This window comes from Arvicola amphibius, chromosome 9, assembly GCF_903992535.2.
Source record: "Arvicola amphibius chromosome 9, mArvAmp1.2, whole genome shotgun sequence".
NCBI lineage: Eukaryota > Metazoa > Chordata > Mammalia > Rodentia > Cricetidae > Arvicola > Arvicola amphibius.
Window position 1 is genome coordinate 42,390,900 of NC_052055.2, and position 19,300 is coordinate 42,410,199.

The 19,300-nt window shown below is 46.5% G+C and overlaps 1 protein-coding gene across 2 annotated transcripts in view; it reads right to left on the reverse strand.

Moving 5' to 3' along the window:
* The window catches only part of Efcab6 (EF-hand calcium binding domain 6), a 166,603-nt gene that overhangs the window by 87,881 nt on the left and 59,422 nt on the right, over nt 1–19,300 (reverse strand). For both annotated transcript variants that reach the window (XM_038343334.1, XM_038343332.1), the window contains 2 exons: nt 14,266–14,390; nt 5,938–6,086 (listed from right to left, as the gene is read on the reverse strand). In XM_038343334.1, the coding sequence (XP_038199262.1) occupies nt 5,938–6,086; nt 14,266–14,390 (274 nt within the window). The remainder of the gene's footprint in view (nt 1–5,937; nt 6,087–14,265; nt 14,391–19,300) is intronic.

The window sequence follows — 19,300 nt, forward strand, 5'->3', positions numbered from 1 at the left end:
GAGGGGGGGGGGACTGTGAGGGGGGATCTGGGAACACTCAGGAGTGGATGCTTAGTAGACAAAGCAAGACAGGATCTGCCCAGGTAAACACAGACCATTCTGGTAAGATCAGAAAATTTAGACTATGTCTGGTTTCTCATGATGCTCTGAGTCCAGGGTAGATAGTAGTCAAGGATGCCTTCAGCTAAAAGCAAGAGAGATGTGGGCACAACCCTGTGGACCAAGTGATCCCAGCACTGCTCCTCACAGGCACTCGTGCCTCTCCATTCCTAGCCCAGGCCCCAGTACAGGTTGCTAGTGGTAAAAACCCAACAGGGCTTCCCCTCATGGAGATGATGGATTAATCCTGAGTCTTTAGCAGTCACCATTTAAACTGAAGAAATAGGGTTATGGACAAATAACTGACAGCGTGGGGAGCCAGCATTCTCTCTAAAGCCATAATGGAAAATGAATGGGTTGTCATTGTTCAGTGGATAGGCCACTCCAGACAGGCTCCAGAGAAATGTTTGGGCACAGTGGAAATCTAAACTGATGTAATAGCACAGGGAATACAGGTTAGAACAAATTATGATTTAAGATATGCAAATCAAAGCCAACTGGGTAACAGGGCTTGCTGTCAAGACTGGTGACCCAAACTCACGTGGTGGAAGGGGAGACTGACTCCTACGAGTTGTCCTATGACCTCTACATCTGCTGTGCAATGAGCAGGCAGGCACACGTGTACATACACACATGCGTGCGCTCACACACATGCGCACACTCTCACACACTTACAAGGGAAAATAATTATGGGTGAGCCATTTTAAAAACAATGGAGAGAAATGATAATTTAATAAATAACAACAGGAAAATAAATCATCGATTTGGAAAAAATTTTAATTTAAATATCCAATTTATATTACAAGTGTTTAATTTTAGAAATGAGACATGGGCTAGAGCGAGCTTCTAGCCCAAGCTGGGCAGGAACGGTGAGTGACAAATTCTAAATGACAGAAGACATCCAACAAGAGAAGATGGATGTGTTTGATTATATTAAAGTACAAACTTTGAGACGCTGGAGCATCGTGTTAATGAAAAGGAAATAGCAAGCTGAGGGAGTTCTCACACAGACAGGTTCTCTTTGGATGCATACATGATTATAAAGAATTAAACCTGAAGGTGATAAAATCCACTTTAAATCCTTCCGTTTGGGCCATTAGCCCATTAGGACAGGAGGAAGACTCCCACCACGGGAGGTAGAGTCACAGCAGGTTGGCACCTGGAGGCGGCCAACCTCAGTGTCAGCCCCAGAAAGACAAATTAAGACAATAACAGGGCACCGCTTCGTGCCTCATACATGATCAATATTTAAAATGACGTTAATGTGCAATGCAGGAGAGGAAGTGAATCTGGAACACTCACAGCCCGTGATGGCAACATAAACCGCTAGGGTGGAAACTTCACGCGGTGATGCGTGCCCTCAGCCCACAGGAAGGTCAGCCAGTAAGCAGCGTGCTATGCAGTGGCCAGAACAAGAGAGATCCTGCCTAAGGAGAGAACCCATTCCCCAAAGCAGCTCCCTGGCTTCCTCATGTGCTGGAACTGCTGTGCAAGCCTATCCTGAGTCACACAGCTACCGTCTTGGGGAGTCCAGCAGCACCCTCTTGCAGAAGGTCCTCCCAGCTGGGCTCATTGGCTGTTTGCACCCTGATGGAGGGCGGGAGATTCTGAGACCCTCACCTGAGCGTCCAGCTCCTTACCACCTGTTGTCGGTAAATCTGCCTTGACTGTACGCGGCCTCAGGGAGAGCTAGAGTGTATTGGGAAGACTAGCCTCCTCCACCTGTGTGTGTGTGTGTGTGTCTGTGTGTGTGTGTGGTGGGGGAAGCCCTCGTCCCTACTGGATAAAGCCTTTCCCAGTGCTGCCTGTAGGGGTAGGCACGCCCACACCCTGCATGTGACCCTCACCTATGCTCTGTAGGAAGCCTGATAAACTCATTGGTTCCCCGGAGTGAACTTTGGCAGAATCGTGCCTTTGTTTGGGGACCTCAGGAGAAGGGGGAACCAGAAGGAATTTTAGCATGGAGAGAGGAGGTGGGGAAGGAGAAGAGAATTATCTCCAATCTTCAGCAAGTTCATCTTAAACCAAAAGGCAAAACAACCACTAAAAAGAGCAACAGGCACAGTGTCATCAGCAAAGATCAGAGAAGAAATATGCCTGAGTCTAGAAAATGATAGAAAAAGCCTGTGAAGCTAAGACTTGGGGTTTTGAAAAGTTAAAAAAGAGACTCCTGTTAACTCGACTAAGGAAAAGAGAAGATAAAAACAAAACAGAATAAAACAGAAGCCTGGGAAATCTATGCATAGTGGTACATGGCTACAACTCCAGGGTCCAGGAGCTGAGGCAGAAGGACCATGGGTTTGAGGCCAGCCAAGGCAACTCTGTGAAATCCTGTCTGAAAAGCACCTTTTCGAAAACTTGGCCAGTAGAGGCCACCTGACAAACACAGCTAGAAAAGCACCACAGTGTTTCAATACTAGAGGAGACAGGCAATTCGTGATTCTTGAGAGATGGCGGCACACACACCTTCAGGTCTGTGCACAGGAATGTGGGTATCACACTGGGTGGCTGTCCCATATCTGAAATGCTTTTTGAGATTGTTTTGAGTTTGGGAATACTGGGGAGGGACCTCAAGTCTAAACACAAACCGTCCATGTGTTTCATACACGCTTACAGACTTGAAGCTACAGGACACAGACAGACCTGAGGCTACATGATATGGTTCTGTTAGCTTTCATTTCGACTGGGACCCTTGGACATCATGTCAGAGTTCAGAAAGTTTTAAATTCAGAATCGCTTCAAAATGTGGATTTTTTTCTAAAATTTATTATTGTATATGTGGGGTGGGGGCATGCCTCACGGCATGTGGGGAGGTCAAAGGACAACCTTGCAGAGTTAGTTCTCTCTGTCCACCTGTAGGTGGGCTCTAGGGATTGAATGCAGGTCATTTATCAGGCTTGAGCATCAAGTACCTTTACCCACTGAGCAGTCTCCATAGTCCAGAATTTGGATTTTCAGACTGGAGATGCTCAACCCATACATAAATCATTGTACTGTTGAGGCGAGCAGGCCTGCTTTTTGTTCCGCCCCACTCCTGCACAACTAGCTTTGCCCCAGAAATAATTACATGGAAACTGTATTCATTTAAACACTGCCTGGCCCATTAGCTCTAGCCTCTTACTGGCTAACTCTCACATCTTGCTTAACCCATTTCTAATAATCTGTGTAGCACCACAAGGTGGTGGCTTACCGGGAAAGATTCAGCATGTCTGACCTGGTGGCTGGCTTCATGGCGACTCTCTCTCTCTGCCTTCTTTCTCCCAGCATTCTGTTCTGTCTTCCCCACATACCTATGTTCTGACCTATCAGGCCAAGCAGTTTTCTTTATTAATTAACCAATGAAAGCAACAGATAGATAGAAGACCCACCTACATCAAATCATGATGCAGACACTGGGACATTCACTTTGCTCTTGTTTCTGGGAATTCTGGGTGAATACCAAAAAAGGCCTCAGAGAACTCTGGGTCCCTGAAGAAGAGACCCTACCAAGAGAACATGGCGGCCATCTGCATCTCTAACATTCTCATTCTATGTGCCTATGGTACTCATCACTTGGCAGGTCACCCCAGCTGGGATCTATTCATTGTCTGTTTCATCATTTTTAGCACCTACCACAGTGTCTGACAGAGGAAGACACTTGGTAAATGTTAGCCGAATGACATTTCATGGATTCATTAAAATGATAATTTCCAAGAATATGAAGCCAATAGGAAAGGTGTCTAAGACAGTCATTTCTATTTTTAAAATCAAAGCAATCCTGTGGGTGTACCTGACTACAAATGCAAAAGCTTCTTATGTGTGTGCACGAGAGCGTGGGGTGAGGGGGAGGGACATCTTCTGGCTGTTTCCATTATTCCTATTAAATTACTATTATGAATTTTGAGACTGAGAAGGGGCTCCAGATATCCTAGAAATAAGTCCTAAAGTTGGTTGCCAACAGGGTAACTATAATGAATTAGAATGTATGAAATACATTTAAATTTGAGAATTTGTAATAATTAAGAAAAGGTTATTAGGAACTGGGAGGTGGTGGCACACGCCTTTAATCCCAGCACTTGGGAGGCAGAGGCAGGTCGATCTTACAGAGTGAGTTCCAGGACAGGCTCCAAAGCTAGAGAATAAAACCCTGCCTTGAAATAACAAAACAAAACAAAACAAACAGAAAAGAAGGAAGGAAAGAAGAATGGAAAGAAGAATGGATAGAAGGAAGGAAGGAAGTAAAAATTATTAGGAAAAGATTCCCGTTGTTCTCTGTGGAAGAGTCTGGTGAACCAACTCCTTATTTTGAAAAGCATCCACAGAAAGGCCAAGCAACAGTGTTTCTTTCTGAATTGTACTTGGTTTTGTTGCTGTTGTCTTGTTTGGATTTGTGTGGGGTATGAGCAGGCTATGCACCCATGTGGAGGTCACAGGACTTCTGTGCCACTTCTTGCCTTCCCCCTTGTTGGAGACAGCCTCCTGCTCATGTCTGTATACAGTCTGGGAGTTTCATAGGACCCGTGTCCTCCCATCCCACCATATCAGTGATGGCTCACAGATGCATGCTCCCGAGTCCAATTGTATGTGGGTTCTGGGGATCTGAACTCGGGTCCTCACACTTGTACTGCAAGTGCTTTACACGCTGAGCTGTCTCCCTAGTCCCCGACTTTCTTATCTAACTGTGGAGATGGCACGCTCTCATCACAGAAGAACCACAACATGGCAGAAGAACAAACAGAATATTACCATCGTACCGTCTCTAGGGAACTATGGGATCTACGTGTGATTGACAGTGACAGCTAACATGAACAGAGAGACAGGCAGCCCACTCACCAGTCTGTGGAGTAGTGTTCCCTGAAGCAGATAAAGCCACAACCATGGGTCCTCAGAGGTGCCAGTTCAGGGCGGGTGGGGGGCTGCAGGAGGGAAGGGGACCTTAGGAAATGGTGCTGTGGGTTATAACAACCAAATCCAGGCTGTAGGAAAACTCCAAGGAACATTTAATCTAACTTTGTATACAAGGAACAGGTCCAAGGCAGCCTGCAGATGAACAGGCAATCAAGGTGTGCTTGCTGATATTATGCAAAGTTAACACAAGCTAGAGTCATTTTGGAAGAATGAACTTTAATTGAGAAAATACCCCCACCTGACTGCCCTGTGGGCAAGCTTGTGGGGGCATTTTCTTGATTGACGCAGGAGGACCCAGCTCACCGTGGGTGGCATCACCCCTAGGCTGGTGGCTCTGGGAGCAATAAGAAAGCAGACTGAGACCACCTTGAGGACCATGGCCTCTGCAGTAGTTTCTGCCTTGACTTCCCGCAGTGATGGAATGTGACCTTAAGATGAAATAAACGCTTTCCTCCCCCTAGCTGCGTTTGGTCACAGTGTTTTATCACGGTGACAGAGATCTAACTAAGATGTTTGCGAGCCGCAAATGGCGATGTGCAGAAAGATTTACATTCTGACTCTCTGAAACTGCAATGGCTGCACTCGAACCCTGGACAGACAGTTCTTAGTAAGTGACAATTCTGTCCTGTCTGGAGACTGTCTGTCTTCGTGATAAAGAGTGTGCATCTTTTGGAGGCACCTGGAAGTGAGAGGCCCGATGTTGCTCAGACGCCGGAGTTGAGGCAAATGAGCAGAGGCACAAAGGTAGTGACCAGCAGGCACCTGGGGGCCCTCAAAGCTGGCGACTGAGCTCGGGAGTGGATCTGTAGGGCTTTCTCTTTGCCTTTGATTATGTGGGGAAATCTCGGTGGCACCAAGTTTAAAGCACTAAATAAAAAATAAACGAGGTTCTTCTGTGTTGTCTTGGCTGATGTCTGGGGGGAACCTGTCAAGAAACAATCGGATTCTTACCTTTTCATTAACTGGATAAAATTCCTTCTCGGTAACCGGTATACGAAGGTGTCAAGGACAACCTTCAGGTAATTCAGCGAGACGTAGCCACGTTTGGAAGGGTCTCCTGCGCTCAGGGCTTTTTCGATCTTTTCATAAGACTTTGAAAGCTGCAAGGAATTGAAATTCGGGTGCGACACTCAGTCAAGTCAACATCCTGGAGCCGTCCAACCACGGCACTTTTGTTTCTCTTTCTAAACCGAAACCTCCGCACATTTCCATCTCCGAAAACTGATCAAAAAGGTTACTGTGGCATGTACTGAACCCCAAATGTTTAATGGATGAGCCCACGACAAACAACACCCTGCTTGCAGCTGACAAGTTTCTCAGGGAGCGACGGCAAGGACGATGGCTTTACCTCCGACTGCAGCACTAAAAATACTGCTCGGCTCTGCCAGTGTGGTGCATCTTAATATGCTTCCCGCATTCCCTACCGAGAGCCCACGCCATGTACTTCTGATAAGTCAAGCCATCAGATTCGCAAGCTGGGAGCATTTCATTAAAAAAAAAGAAGTTGCTTTTGTGGCATGGAAATTGATTAATATAAGGATTATATAAACATAATAGACACTGGACACCTCATAAATCATGGTTTTAAAAGGGGGATGATTATAGAGGAGTAAACCAGCTTTCTCCTGAGACTCTGAGGATGCATGAAGTTGGTTCAAAGCTGGTCCTCATGACTCATAAAAACCCTGTGGGCACTGGTTATCATTTATGGAACACTGCTATTTATTATTAGCTGATTACTATATTTATCAACCATCTCAGTTTGTCTGAATTCAGTTTTTCCTGCTAAATGGAGAATAGAATAACCATCAATATGGTGTAAGAGGCAGCTTTCTTTACAGGTGTCTGCAAATGGACACACATGTACAGGAGGCTCCATCCACCCAGGGAATGAGAAGTGGTTTGGAAATGCTCCTGAGCAGACACAGTAGTGGTCGGGATTTTGAAAATCCTCAGAGGGATTAAAGGGAATGCACAAGACCCACAGAGCTCTGCAGACTCTGTGGCATGTGCTTGTAATTCCAGCACTCCTAAAGAGGTGGGAAGAGTGGTCAGAGAGCCTGGAATACACAGTGACAGATCCTGCATCAACATGATGGAGGGGAGAACCAGCTCCCAAAGGTTGCCCTCTAACTTTACACACACACACATACACACACACACACACACACACACACACACACACACACACACGTGCGTGAGCGCACACACACACACAAATAAATTTTAGAATTCCAAATCTTTTAGAAAGGGCCTAAGTAGTCAGGTATGGAAGCGCACGCCTTTAATCCCAGCACTCAGGAGGCAGAGGCAGGCGGATCTCTATGAGTTTGAAGCCAGCCTGGTCTACAGAGTGAGTTCCAGGACAGGCTCCAAAGCTACACAGAAAAACTGTCTCAAAAAACCAAAACCAAAATCAAAACCAAATTTAAAAAAAAAACAGGAGGGGTGGGGCTAAGCTTCCAAGAAAGAACTAATAAAAAACTTCAGTAAGCTCACCTACTTCTTTCATGAGAGAGAGCTTCAGCTGAGCCCCGGCCTGGGGGAGACTCACCCAGAGAAACTAGAGCACCAGGTGGTGTGCAGTCTCCATGTATTTACTGGGCTAATAAAATCTATCCTTTTTTTTCCCTGAAACTGGGTCTCACTCACTGTGTAGGCCTGACTGATCCAGAACTCACTACACAGACCAGATCTGCCCGTCTCTGCCTCTGGAGATTGAGGACTAAAGCCTTAAACTACCAACCAGCTAACAGAATCCATCTTAACATATCAGAGGCCTGTGGGCTTCAAGAAGGCTTTCCAGAGCATGCTTTGCCGTGACTAGGAGCTCCTCGAAAATGAGTGACACAGAAACAAAAAACACCACCACCACCACCGCCACCGCCACCACCACCGCCACCGCCTCCGCCACCGCCACCGCCACCTCCTCCACCACCGCCACCTCCACCACCTCCACCACCGCCACCACCACCACCACCACCTCCACCACCACCTCCACCACCACCACCACCACCACCACCCACCTCCACCACACCACCACCACCACCACCACCTCCACCACCACCACCACCACCACCACCCCCCCCCCCACCACCTCTTCCACCACCACCACCACAACAACAACAACAACCCTCACTGTTTACTTAAAATGTTAAGGTTTTGTGTAAGAAAAATACAAGCAATTCAGCAAACCACACAAAGGAACTAGAGGCATGGGACATCTCCCACCCCCAGCTCTGTTCTCTGGAGGCTCCCAATGCAGTCCTAACTACAGAAATGATTTTATAAACGGCAAACGTGCCACACTTTCGGGCTGGACAGAGGCTTTTGTCACTTAGCAATGGCGTGTTGAAACATTTTTCTAAGAACTAGCGTACACCAGTGATGGTCTTTGGGGTAACACACGGCTTGCTTGCTGTGACATCACTGATGGGCCAGCAAGAGTTATAGCCAGCTTCCATCTTGACGCAAGTGGCTCTATGAACACCTCTCTATGCCTGTCTCAATGAGACTACACCGTCTCTCCCCAGTGCCCCGCCCTTTTCTGTCTCTGCACTCAAAGCTGTGTTTACAGCAGTACGTGTTCTCTCTCATCCTTCTCCTCCACCAGGGCTAGAAGACTTCAAAACAGAAGCACTTAGGCTGCCTTTGTTCACTAATAGTGACCCAGAGGGCAACACAGATTTGGTGTGTGCCATTCGACATATCTAAAAGAAGATATACAGGAAACAAATATTCTAAGCAAAAGTCTCAAAATATAAAATGATGTTCTACGCCTTAGCAAAAAGACTAACGACCCTCAAATTCCCAGGGGAGACTGAACGAGACAGGCAAATATGAGCAAGTTTAACTGTGTCAGGTAGGGTGGTTTGTGGAACAGAACTCCATATGCTCATGGTGGGCGTGCAAGTGATCGTGGGAAACAGGGTGATGCTTCAGTTAAAACAGAACCATGTTCTAGAGCATCAACTGACAGCAACTCCATGCCTGGATGGGATTTCCAGGACACACAGCACCGTGTGCCACAAGCTATGCAAATACACATTTAGAGTGGGACCTAGTGACACAAGCCAAATGCAACCACAGGAGAGCATGTGTTCTACACAGTGTTCAGAGGACAGACACTGTGTGAAGTGATGACAGTGTGCAGGGGACAAAGAGGACAGACACTGACCGGGGGAGGTGACACAGACATTGTAGGAGATGAGATGATGACAGACACTGATGGGGGAGGTGACGCAGACATTGTAGGAGATGAGATGATGACAGACACTGATGGGGGAGGTGACACACACACTGCACAAGGGGCGGTGATAGCAGACCCTGAGTAGGGGAAGGCAACACGGTTGCAGGGGGAGGTGACACAGACAATGTGCAGGGGAGCTGACAGACACTGCAGGGGGAGGTGACGCAGACATTGCAGGGATGATGATGACATACTATGCAGGGGAAGGTGACACACACACTGTAGGGGGAGGTAACACAGATGCTTTGCAGGAGACCACATGATGAGGTACTGTAGGGGAGGTGACAATGGCACTATGGGGGGGGTGATGACAGTGTGCGGGGAGGCGACAGACACTATACAGAGGAAGGTGATGACAGAAGACTCTACATCTGGAAGGTGCTAAGGCAACTTGGGTGGATCATAGCCTACGCACAAACAGGGTAAAAAAGAGGGCTTTGCAACTGTGCCAACACACTACTTCCAGAATAGTCAGAGCTACACAGAGAATCCCTGTCTCAAAAAACAACAAATGAAGTGGCAATCAGACAAGCACCAAGGGGCTTGAAAGAAGCTCAAAGCAGAGAAACATCAATACAAAGGGGTTAATGCAACCTGGAGCAGGAAACATCCGGGCCATCAGGGCAAAGATGACCCAATACAAGCACACCTGGGAATAGTACTGAAGGAGTGGGGCTGGGGAAGAGGGCAGGACTGGGAGGAGGAGAAGAGGGAGGGACAAGGCGTGTGTGATTTTGTGTTATGACCCAAGATATTTGCAGACTCAGTGAAGCCCTGAAGCTAGACAGCTAAAAAAAAAAAAAAAAAAAATGCACCCGTGTTCCAAGAAGTGACATCAAACTGCTCCAAGTTGACAAGACTCAGCTTTACCTTTTCACATTTCAAGGGTCAACACATAAGAACAGATTTGGGGACACCCAAATCAGCTGCAAGAGAGCCATCGGGATGACCTCAGATTCCTCACAGCACAGCAGGTGCCAGAAGGCCGTGGGAAGAACGCTCACTGTTATGATGAAATGAACGCACAGTATCATCACGCACAGGCAGACCAGGCACATGGTCTCCTCGGTGTGGACACAAGAGGAGCAGAGCATCCATGAGCCTTTCTTGAGAAAATTACCAGGCAGTGAAATCCAGCCAAGCAAAAACTAAATCAAAATTAAAAAGCCGAAATGCTGAAAGCCCTGAACTCCCCTGGTGGCCACCAAACATATCTGGGTATGAAACAAATGCCAGACGTCTGGGGGATTACCATAACTGTACATAATATAAATATTACCAACTCTAAGAACACAATATAGATAGCAAAAGCTGTGGTGTGGGGGCTGGGCAGGAGAAACACAGAAAGTGTCAGTCACTTGTCACTTGTCATCAAGTCCCACGGCAGCGAGCCAGCCCCTTCAAAAGCATCACCACCTCTTCAGCTCTGCCTGCTTTTCTCCATCCCCCTCATTGTGCTAATGTCCCTTCAGGGACTTAATATGTTGTGTGGGAAACAGACATCCAAAGTTCTGGGGCGTCTTCCTGTCACTTGTGATTGACAATACTGAAGGGGTAGTGACAGCTGGGACCCAGAGCCACACTGCCTGGACTGCCAGGCAAGTTGTGTACCCTCCTCCTGCCTTGGCCCTCTCACCTGAAGATCCACACACAGCCAGTGCCTGTCATGTGGAGATTCAGTTCATAATTCCAGGCACCAGGGATTTAACCTGGTCTAGGACACCCCATGAATAGGGCTAATCAAGATGTCATATGACATTGAGGCTTGCTTTACTCCTGGTAAAAATCAAAGACATTTAAATTAAAAGTATATGTTTTTAAAAGACTGTTTGGTTTCTCTTTTGAGACAAGGCCTTGCTGTGTGGTCCAGGCTGGCCTGGAACTCGAATACCCCTGCCTCAGCATTTCCAGTGTGGCTCCACAATGGCCAGCAAAGATCCCCTTAGAAAATCCTTTCTATCTCTGCCCGCGAACACAGTCGTCTTTCTACCCACGAACAAGGAAGAGCATCAACGGGGGTCACCAAATGCAGCTTGGGCTGCTCTGGGTGGAGACTCTGGGTGACTTCCCGGTTCCTGCGCATGTTTCCAGAACAGTTTACACATTCTCTATTGAGGGTTATATATTTTGGGAAGGTCATGTTTTTATGAAAATAGGGTTATTTGCCAAGAAGGGAAAGCAAGCTGTGCCGATTTATCAGTAGATACGAATGCGTCCTTTCTCAGTTCTTCCCACCAACGCTCGGTCAGTGCTTCTTCACTTCTTGTCCTACCGCAAAGTCCACGTTAATAACTTGCAAAATTCTGTGTATGTTAGAAACAGTTATCGAGGCTGGAGGGATGGCTCAGTGGCTCGGAACACTTGTACTCTTGCAGAGGATCTGAGTTCAGTTCCCACGCTGGGCAGCTCACAACCACCTGTAACTTCAGCTCCAGGGAATCCAGTGCCCACTTCTGGCCTTCTTAGGCACCCACACACAGGTGCTCAGACACACGTGCAAAAACATACATATAAATAAAAATTAAAAAAACATTCTTAAGACACACTTATTATCCATCTGTCATTTATGTCCTCACTTATGCCAAGCTTATCTCATGTTTGTATGAAGTTTTACCGTAAGAAAATACTGTCAAACTTGGTCCTTTTCCTCACGGCTTTTAGGCTTTACTTCATACTCAAAAGATACCTTAACTTCAAACTCGCAATTGTTGCATTGGCTGTGGCTGCAGCTGCAATTTGGTGGTAGAGGGCTTGCTCAGCATGGTCTGATGCCCAGTACCACAAAAAAACCACTTTTTACCCACATTGTTCATTCTGGATTACAATAGTTGCTCTGTGTAGAAATGGGTTTCGGTGAGGGGTAAAAGTTTTCCTCCAAAAATGTCTGGCAGACAGATGATCTCAACGATAATCTCACCACTAACAGCCTGCCATCTGCCTATGCCGTGCTTCCCCGAAATGCCTTGTGCTGTAAGAGTGATGGCTAGCTTTAACTGTCAACCCGACACAACCTACAGTCACTCGGTGAGGGACTGTCTTTATCAGGTCAGCCTGTCTGTGGGAGAGTGTCTTAAGTTAATTAATACAGGATGACTCGGCCCAGTGTAGGCAGCACCATCCCCTAGGCAGGGCGTCCTGAACTGCAGCCCAGTGTAGGCAGCACCATCCCCTAGGCAGGGCGTCCTGAACTGCATCCCAGTGTAGGCAGCACTATCCCCTAGGCAGGGCATCCTGAACTGCAGCCCAGCGTAGGCAGCACCATCCCCTAGGCAGGGCGTCCTGAACTGCAGCCCAGTGTAGGCAGCACCATCCCCTAGGCAGGGCGTCCTGAACTGAATATGAGTGGAGAGAAGGCTGAGTACAAGTAAGCATCATGACTGCATTTCTCTCTGCTCATAAGTGCGGACATGATGTGACTACCTGCACGAAGTTCCTGCCTTGACCTCCCCACAATGACGGACTGCAAATGTGAGGTGAAATAAACCTCCTCCTCCCCAAGATGCTTCCTATCAGGGTATTTCTCACAGTAAAAGGAATGAAACCAGAACAGCAGGCTGAACTCATGGACACAGCTTGACTCATTGGCAATGGCTTTCCTAACCCATGCTCACTGCCCATGGTGACACCAGCTCTCTACTGTGCCAACTGCTAAACCTTAACAAGGAATTTAAATGCAGTAGGAGAAATCCCTCAATTTTAATTTTTCAAGAGACACATATACAATATAAATATAAGAGATAAGAGATAATGACCAACCCCCAACCCAAGGTTAGAAGAAGAGGTCTCTTCGTGTGTTCACTAATGACCAACCCCCACTCAGCCACATGACCAAGTTGTACCATTTCTTTATATGGTTTCTGTATTTTATTTTAAGTTAGCCTGTGAGTAGCACAGAGGACACACTTCAAATTAACTTCTCGGGCTCCAGAGATGACTCAGTGGTTAAAAGTGATTATAAATGTAAGAGGACCTGAGTTCAAACCCCCCACACCCATGAGCATGGCCATGTATGCCTGCAACCACTGTGTCTACAGCTGGGGACAGGCAGATCCTGAGATCTCACCCACCAGCCAACCTAGCCAAGATGGAGCGCTTCAGGTCCAGTGACAAACCCTGTCACAAAAATAGACAGGAAGCAACAGAGTAAGACAGCCATCATCTTCCTCTGGCTTCCGCAAGTACTCACAGGCTTGTGCACATGTACACACATGTGTACATACAGCAAACACACACCATTAGATATATACACCATACACGCACCACCTTCCACATTCACACCCCACACCTACACACCCTCATATTCATACCCCAAACCTATATACTCCACTTCACACCCCACATCTATATATACCCCATATTTATACCTCCACCCCCTATATTCATACCTCACACCTCTGCTCATACCCCACATCCACACACCCCAAATCATACTTCTTTCCCACACACCCCCACATTCACACCCTACCCCTACACACGCCCACATTCACACCCCACACCTATACACGCCCACATTCACCCCACACCCCTCCACATTCACACCACACACCTACACACGACCATATTCACACCTCATACCTACATATCCCCACATTCACACCACACACCTACACACGCCCACATTTACACCCCACACTTATACACGCCCACATTCACACCACACCCCCACACACCCCCACATTCACACCACACACCCACACACGACCATATTCACACCTCATACCTACATATCCCCACATTCACACCCCACACCTACACACGCTCACATTCACACCCCACACCTATACACGCCCACATTCACACCACACACCCACACACGCCCACATTCACACCCCACACCTACACACGCCCACATTCACACCCCACGTGTACATACAAAATTAGCTTTGCCACTGTCAGCATCATCCGTGCATTCTGAGGAGAAGCCCCTTGGCAGTCTGAGGGGTGCTGGGGGAGCCGAGTTTCAGAATGACATCCAGAGGAGATGGCTTCTGCAGTTATCAGCTTGCCTGTGGTGACATTTTGGCTCTCACCTCTTGACAAAAGATCTTTTCCAGGTCGTCTATGGAGTAGTTCTTCCAGACATCCTCAGATGACATGGAGTTGAGCGGCCGCTCCCTCCGGGCAGTCTTGGCTTGCTGATTCTCCCTGGGGAGCTCTGGTAAGACAAGACCGCTTTGGTTTACTCACGTTGCAGAGGCCGACTCTGTGTTGTTTGCTTCTGATCATTGCCTGCTTGATAAAAATTAAGATGAATGAACCGAGAAAAGGATGGATTATTGGATTCGTTATACGGAAATATATTGATAAATGGGGGAAAAAAGAAAATTAGCCTTCTGTGCTACTGTATGCCAAGATAGACCCTGAAATGTGGGGTAAATGTGATGAAATTAGACCTGTCTGTGCAGTGGAAGAAAACTAGGCCCATTCTGATCGGACGGCATGCGCTTCATCGGAGACACGTCAGAGAAACACCAAACCAGAAACCTTTCCGTGACAGGTAGGCTCAGTGCAAAACAGCAGAAGGGAAGGGAACAGGGGAAACTACTGTTCATATACAGGAGAAGGAAGTTGGTGTGCAGCCACATCTGTGATCCCAGGACTCAGGGGGCTGCAGCAGAAGGATTCACATAGCAGGTTCTACACAGCAGGATCCTATTTTATATATATATATATATATATATATATATATATATATATATATATATATCACCACTGGGAGTGTTGCATTGTGTGTATGTGTATCATATATATGAGAATGCATTAAAAGAAAGGTTGATTTGCATCCTGTCTGAGCAGCTCTCACAAACCAGTGAATGCAAATATCTAACTGAAGAGTAAGGTTGGAGACGGAGATGGACAAAGAACTAAAAATACAGTACATGTGGAAAAAATGTTCACAGTCACTGGTCATTTAGAAAATCTGCTTAAAACAGGTTATTTTCTACTTACCACAGCAAGGACTAGGAAGATAAGTGAAAGCGAGAAGAAGGCTGAGGGGCTTGGCACCAAGGTTCACGCATGAGGACACAACTTCAAATCCTAAATCAGACATGGTTCTCTACACCCATAACCCAGGCTGATGTACAAAGTCCTTTTGTATATGTGTAGTTTTTATTGGTTAATAAATAAATCTGAATTGGCCTATGATAGGGCAGAGTAGAGCTAGGTGTGGGGAGGGGGGCAAACGACACTAAACTGAATGTTGGGAGAAAGAAAGCAGAGTCAGGAGATGCCATGTAGCCATGGCAGGAAATAGACAAGCCAAAAAAAAGCCTTGCTGGTAAGCCATGTGGCGACACATAGATTAATAGAGATGGGTTAATTTTAGATGTAAGAGTTAGCTAGCAATATGCTTAAGCTATTGGCCAAACAGTATTGTAAAAGATATAGTTACTGTGTGATTATTTTGGGTCCAAGTAGTCGGGAACGAATGAGCGACCTCCTACAACAAGGGGCTGAGATGGTGGGTCCCAGGGTGAGTAGGTGTTCCTATAACCAAGACAGAGACAACAGAGGAGGACACCTGGATACTCCTCAGGCTCAAACAGAAGAGTGTGCCCGTACATGCATGTATACCATACATATACACAGAGAAATATATACACAGATATACACACATGTACACACATGCACACTAACAGACATCTACAAACACACACATTAACATAGAGACACGTATAAACACACACACACACACACACATACATTCACACTAATATAGGAAAATGTCAGGAGGCAGCTCTCACTTGGCACAGAAGCAACCCATGTGCAAACATTCTGAACTCTTCTGTGTGCTGTCTGTGGGACAGCAGGCCACCCAGCAAAGGTCTGCATGTGAGGACACTTTCTACAGTGCCAAAGGAAAACAGCTGTGACATTCCCAGTAGTGTTAACAGGGAGCAGCCTCACAAATGGATGCTGCCAAGGCTATGCAATAGCCACACAGACATGAAAAACAAAGAACTTGTGCTGGAGAGGTGGCTCAGCCACTAAAAATACTTTTTGATTTTGCAGAGGACCCAGATTCGATTTCCAGCACCCATGTGGCAGCTCGCAACAGTCCCTAAGTCTAGTTCCAAGGGATCTAGTGCCCTCATCTGACCTCCTCAGGCACCTGGCATACACGTGGTGCGCAAATGTGTACACCAGCAAACCACACACTTAAAATAAGAAAATCTTAAAGAACAAGAAAGGCATGTCTGTGACAAAAATTTGACAGTTTCTTTGCCATATATTCTTTCATGATTAAAAGGGAAATTAACATAATTTAATTTTCATTTTCTTACTTATTTTGTATGCCTTCTTGTCTGTCCATCATCTACTGATTTATGTACCAGAAAAAAAAATAATCTAGGAGTATCTGACCAGGAGAGTGCTGAGCGTGGAAGGATGTAAGACACAGGGTCAGGGGATGGGGGTGCCTGGTGTTTTGCATCTGGCTTTTGTCCAACAAGCCCATGTGCTTCTCTAGCAGAAGAGGATGGAGCGCATCTCAAGTGCAGCCATCTTCCTTCTCAACACTGGATGTGAAGAGGCACAAATGGTTCCCCAGATTTATTTCCTAAAATGTCTGCAAATAAGCCACAGCCAAATGAGGCACGCTTACTTTAGCGACAGCTAACAGGCTGCCAGTCATCTGGAATTCCACTTCTCATCTCCAAGGGAGGAAAAGGAAAAGAAGACCCTTCCCCAGGTCCCTCTGAGTGACATTAGAGACACAGGGACAATCTTTCCAGCTGGGTCTCAAAACAGAACCAGCTAGGTTCTGACCCAGCCAAGGGGTCCCTGGGCTCCCAGCAGACTCTTCGGTACTCCAGTTCTCTACTTTGAGATTCTAGGACTGCAACACACACACACACACACACACACACACACACACACAGAGAGAGAGAGAGAGAGAGAGAGAGAGAGAGAGAGAGAGAGAGAGAGAGAGAGAGAGAGAGAGAGAGAGAGAGAGGACAGTGCACACATTCTCTATTTCAGCAAAACGCAGGGCCCTGGGGGCTGAAGCGGGAGGTGAGGCAGGAGGCCTGCCTGCGCTCTCTTCTCCTGAGATGCTCTCTCACCCCTGGGATCATTCTCTTCCACTCTCTGGTTTCCCATGAGTTTTCTACAGTATTTATTTTTTCATTTGAGAGGACTGGGGATGGAACCTGGGTCCTTTCCATGCTAGGTAAGTACTACAACAACTCAGAGAATCCCAAAGATTAAAGGGGGTCTAGGCTCCATTCAAGAGAAGTAAGCAGAGAGTTTCCCTCACCCCTGCTTTTTGCTCCCAGATAGATTGTGCTCTTGACATGCGAGGCAGCCATGGATGCCAGTGTAGCCAAAATAAATAGAAACTGTTGTCCTATATTCAGAAAAATCAAAGGTAACAATTGCCAGAATTCAATCCAGAGAAAAGGACAGCACTGAATCCATGAACTGCTGTTATAATCAACAGATGAACATGTTCTAGCAAATTCCATCCCATCAGTCACAATTCACAGTGGACGTTCACAACAGAGCCAGTGCCAGGTATAAAGAATTAAGTGGGACTCACACAAGCAACCCTTATTAAACTAAATGGGTTATTTTTTTAAAAAAAATAATTTAAAACAGACGTGCACATAGGCAGGAGTGGGGAAAAAGGCTCTAGGAGTGGAAGGGGCTTAAGAGGGGAGAATGGGGTGGGCATGACTGAAATACGTTGTATACATGCATGAAATTGTCAAAGACAAGTGAAAAATTATTTTAGAAAGAGAGCTCTGTCTAGTCATTCTTAATTACAAAAGTGAGCGTTTAAAACACGCAAACAGGTGCATATATTGTTTTAGTTCTTAAACTCTTGAGAATGTCCTCCCAAAGTTCAGCACTCTATCATACAGAAAAAGGTTACTGGTGAACAAACACTGGCAGGCTAGGATGTCACACCAGAAGAATTGGGGATAACAGAGGGGAGACTGGGGTGTCCCAGGAGGTTTTTCTCATTGGGCATCCCCAAGTCTCTAACCTTGGACACGGGGCAGACCGTACTCAAAACATGCCACCTGGCTGTGACTGGTGACTCTGCCCTCCCTAGCTACACAGCCTTGGACTACTATTTCCTCACTAGCGAAAAAACAGGTTGGGGGAGGTGGTATTTACCACAGGATTGCCACACATCAGATGAGTTCATGGATATACTTGTGTAGCTCCTGATAGATTCTCAATAAAGTATTGTCTTTAGATCCATTAGTGAGAAACTTCTTCAGTAACTGGTGACCAGGAAGAGGCCCTAGCAGCAGTAGGAGCTTGGGTACAAAGCAGAAGCAAAACCACTCCCAGGACAAAAGGCTGTACTGCTAGCCATTAACGGCACTGTGAGATTTGCCAAGCCCCACATATTAAGTGTCGCTACCACACACCAAAAAGGTTGGTGGAAGATCACAGATGGGTTAATTAACTTGACTGTGGTAATCATTGCACACCACAGCAAAACATCATCTGTGTTAAACATAAAAAGCTGTTGGTTGTGCTCCGACAAAGGTGATAGAGGAGTCTTTGTGAAAGAAGGAAGCCACCTGAGCCTCACGCTCCCCTTCCTCTACTGCGGTGTGAGTGGCAGCCTCTCGCCAACATGCCTCCCTTGTCTAACGGGTTGTGTTCCCTGAGGCACAGCCCAACACAAACCTTTCTCCCTTAAGTAACTTCTTGTAAGTATTTTGTCAAAGCAATGAGAAGAGTGAAAACTACACAAACCACCACAAACATGAAGATTAGACTGAAAGGAATACAGAGCAAACAAATGCAACCACGGGAGAGAGTAAAACAAAGATTCTATCAAGTAAGAAGGAAGGGCAGCAGGAGGGAGGAGAGAGGAAGAGGGAAGGAGGAACTGGAGTAAGAAGGGAAGGAGCAGGAGGGAAGAAAGGAGGGAAAGAGGAAGGGGACATCTGAAAAAGCAATGTTTTATAAAAGAAGACACAAAAATGTCTAAGACACATGTAATATGAATAACTGAAAAGAAAAGCAAACAACAAAAGAGAACAAATACTAAAGATGACAATTCAAGAAATTATCCTGAAATAAAAATGACTCAAATCT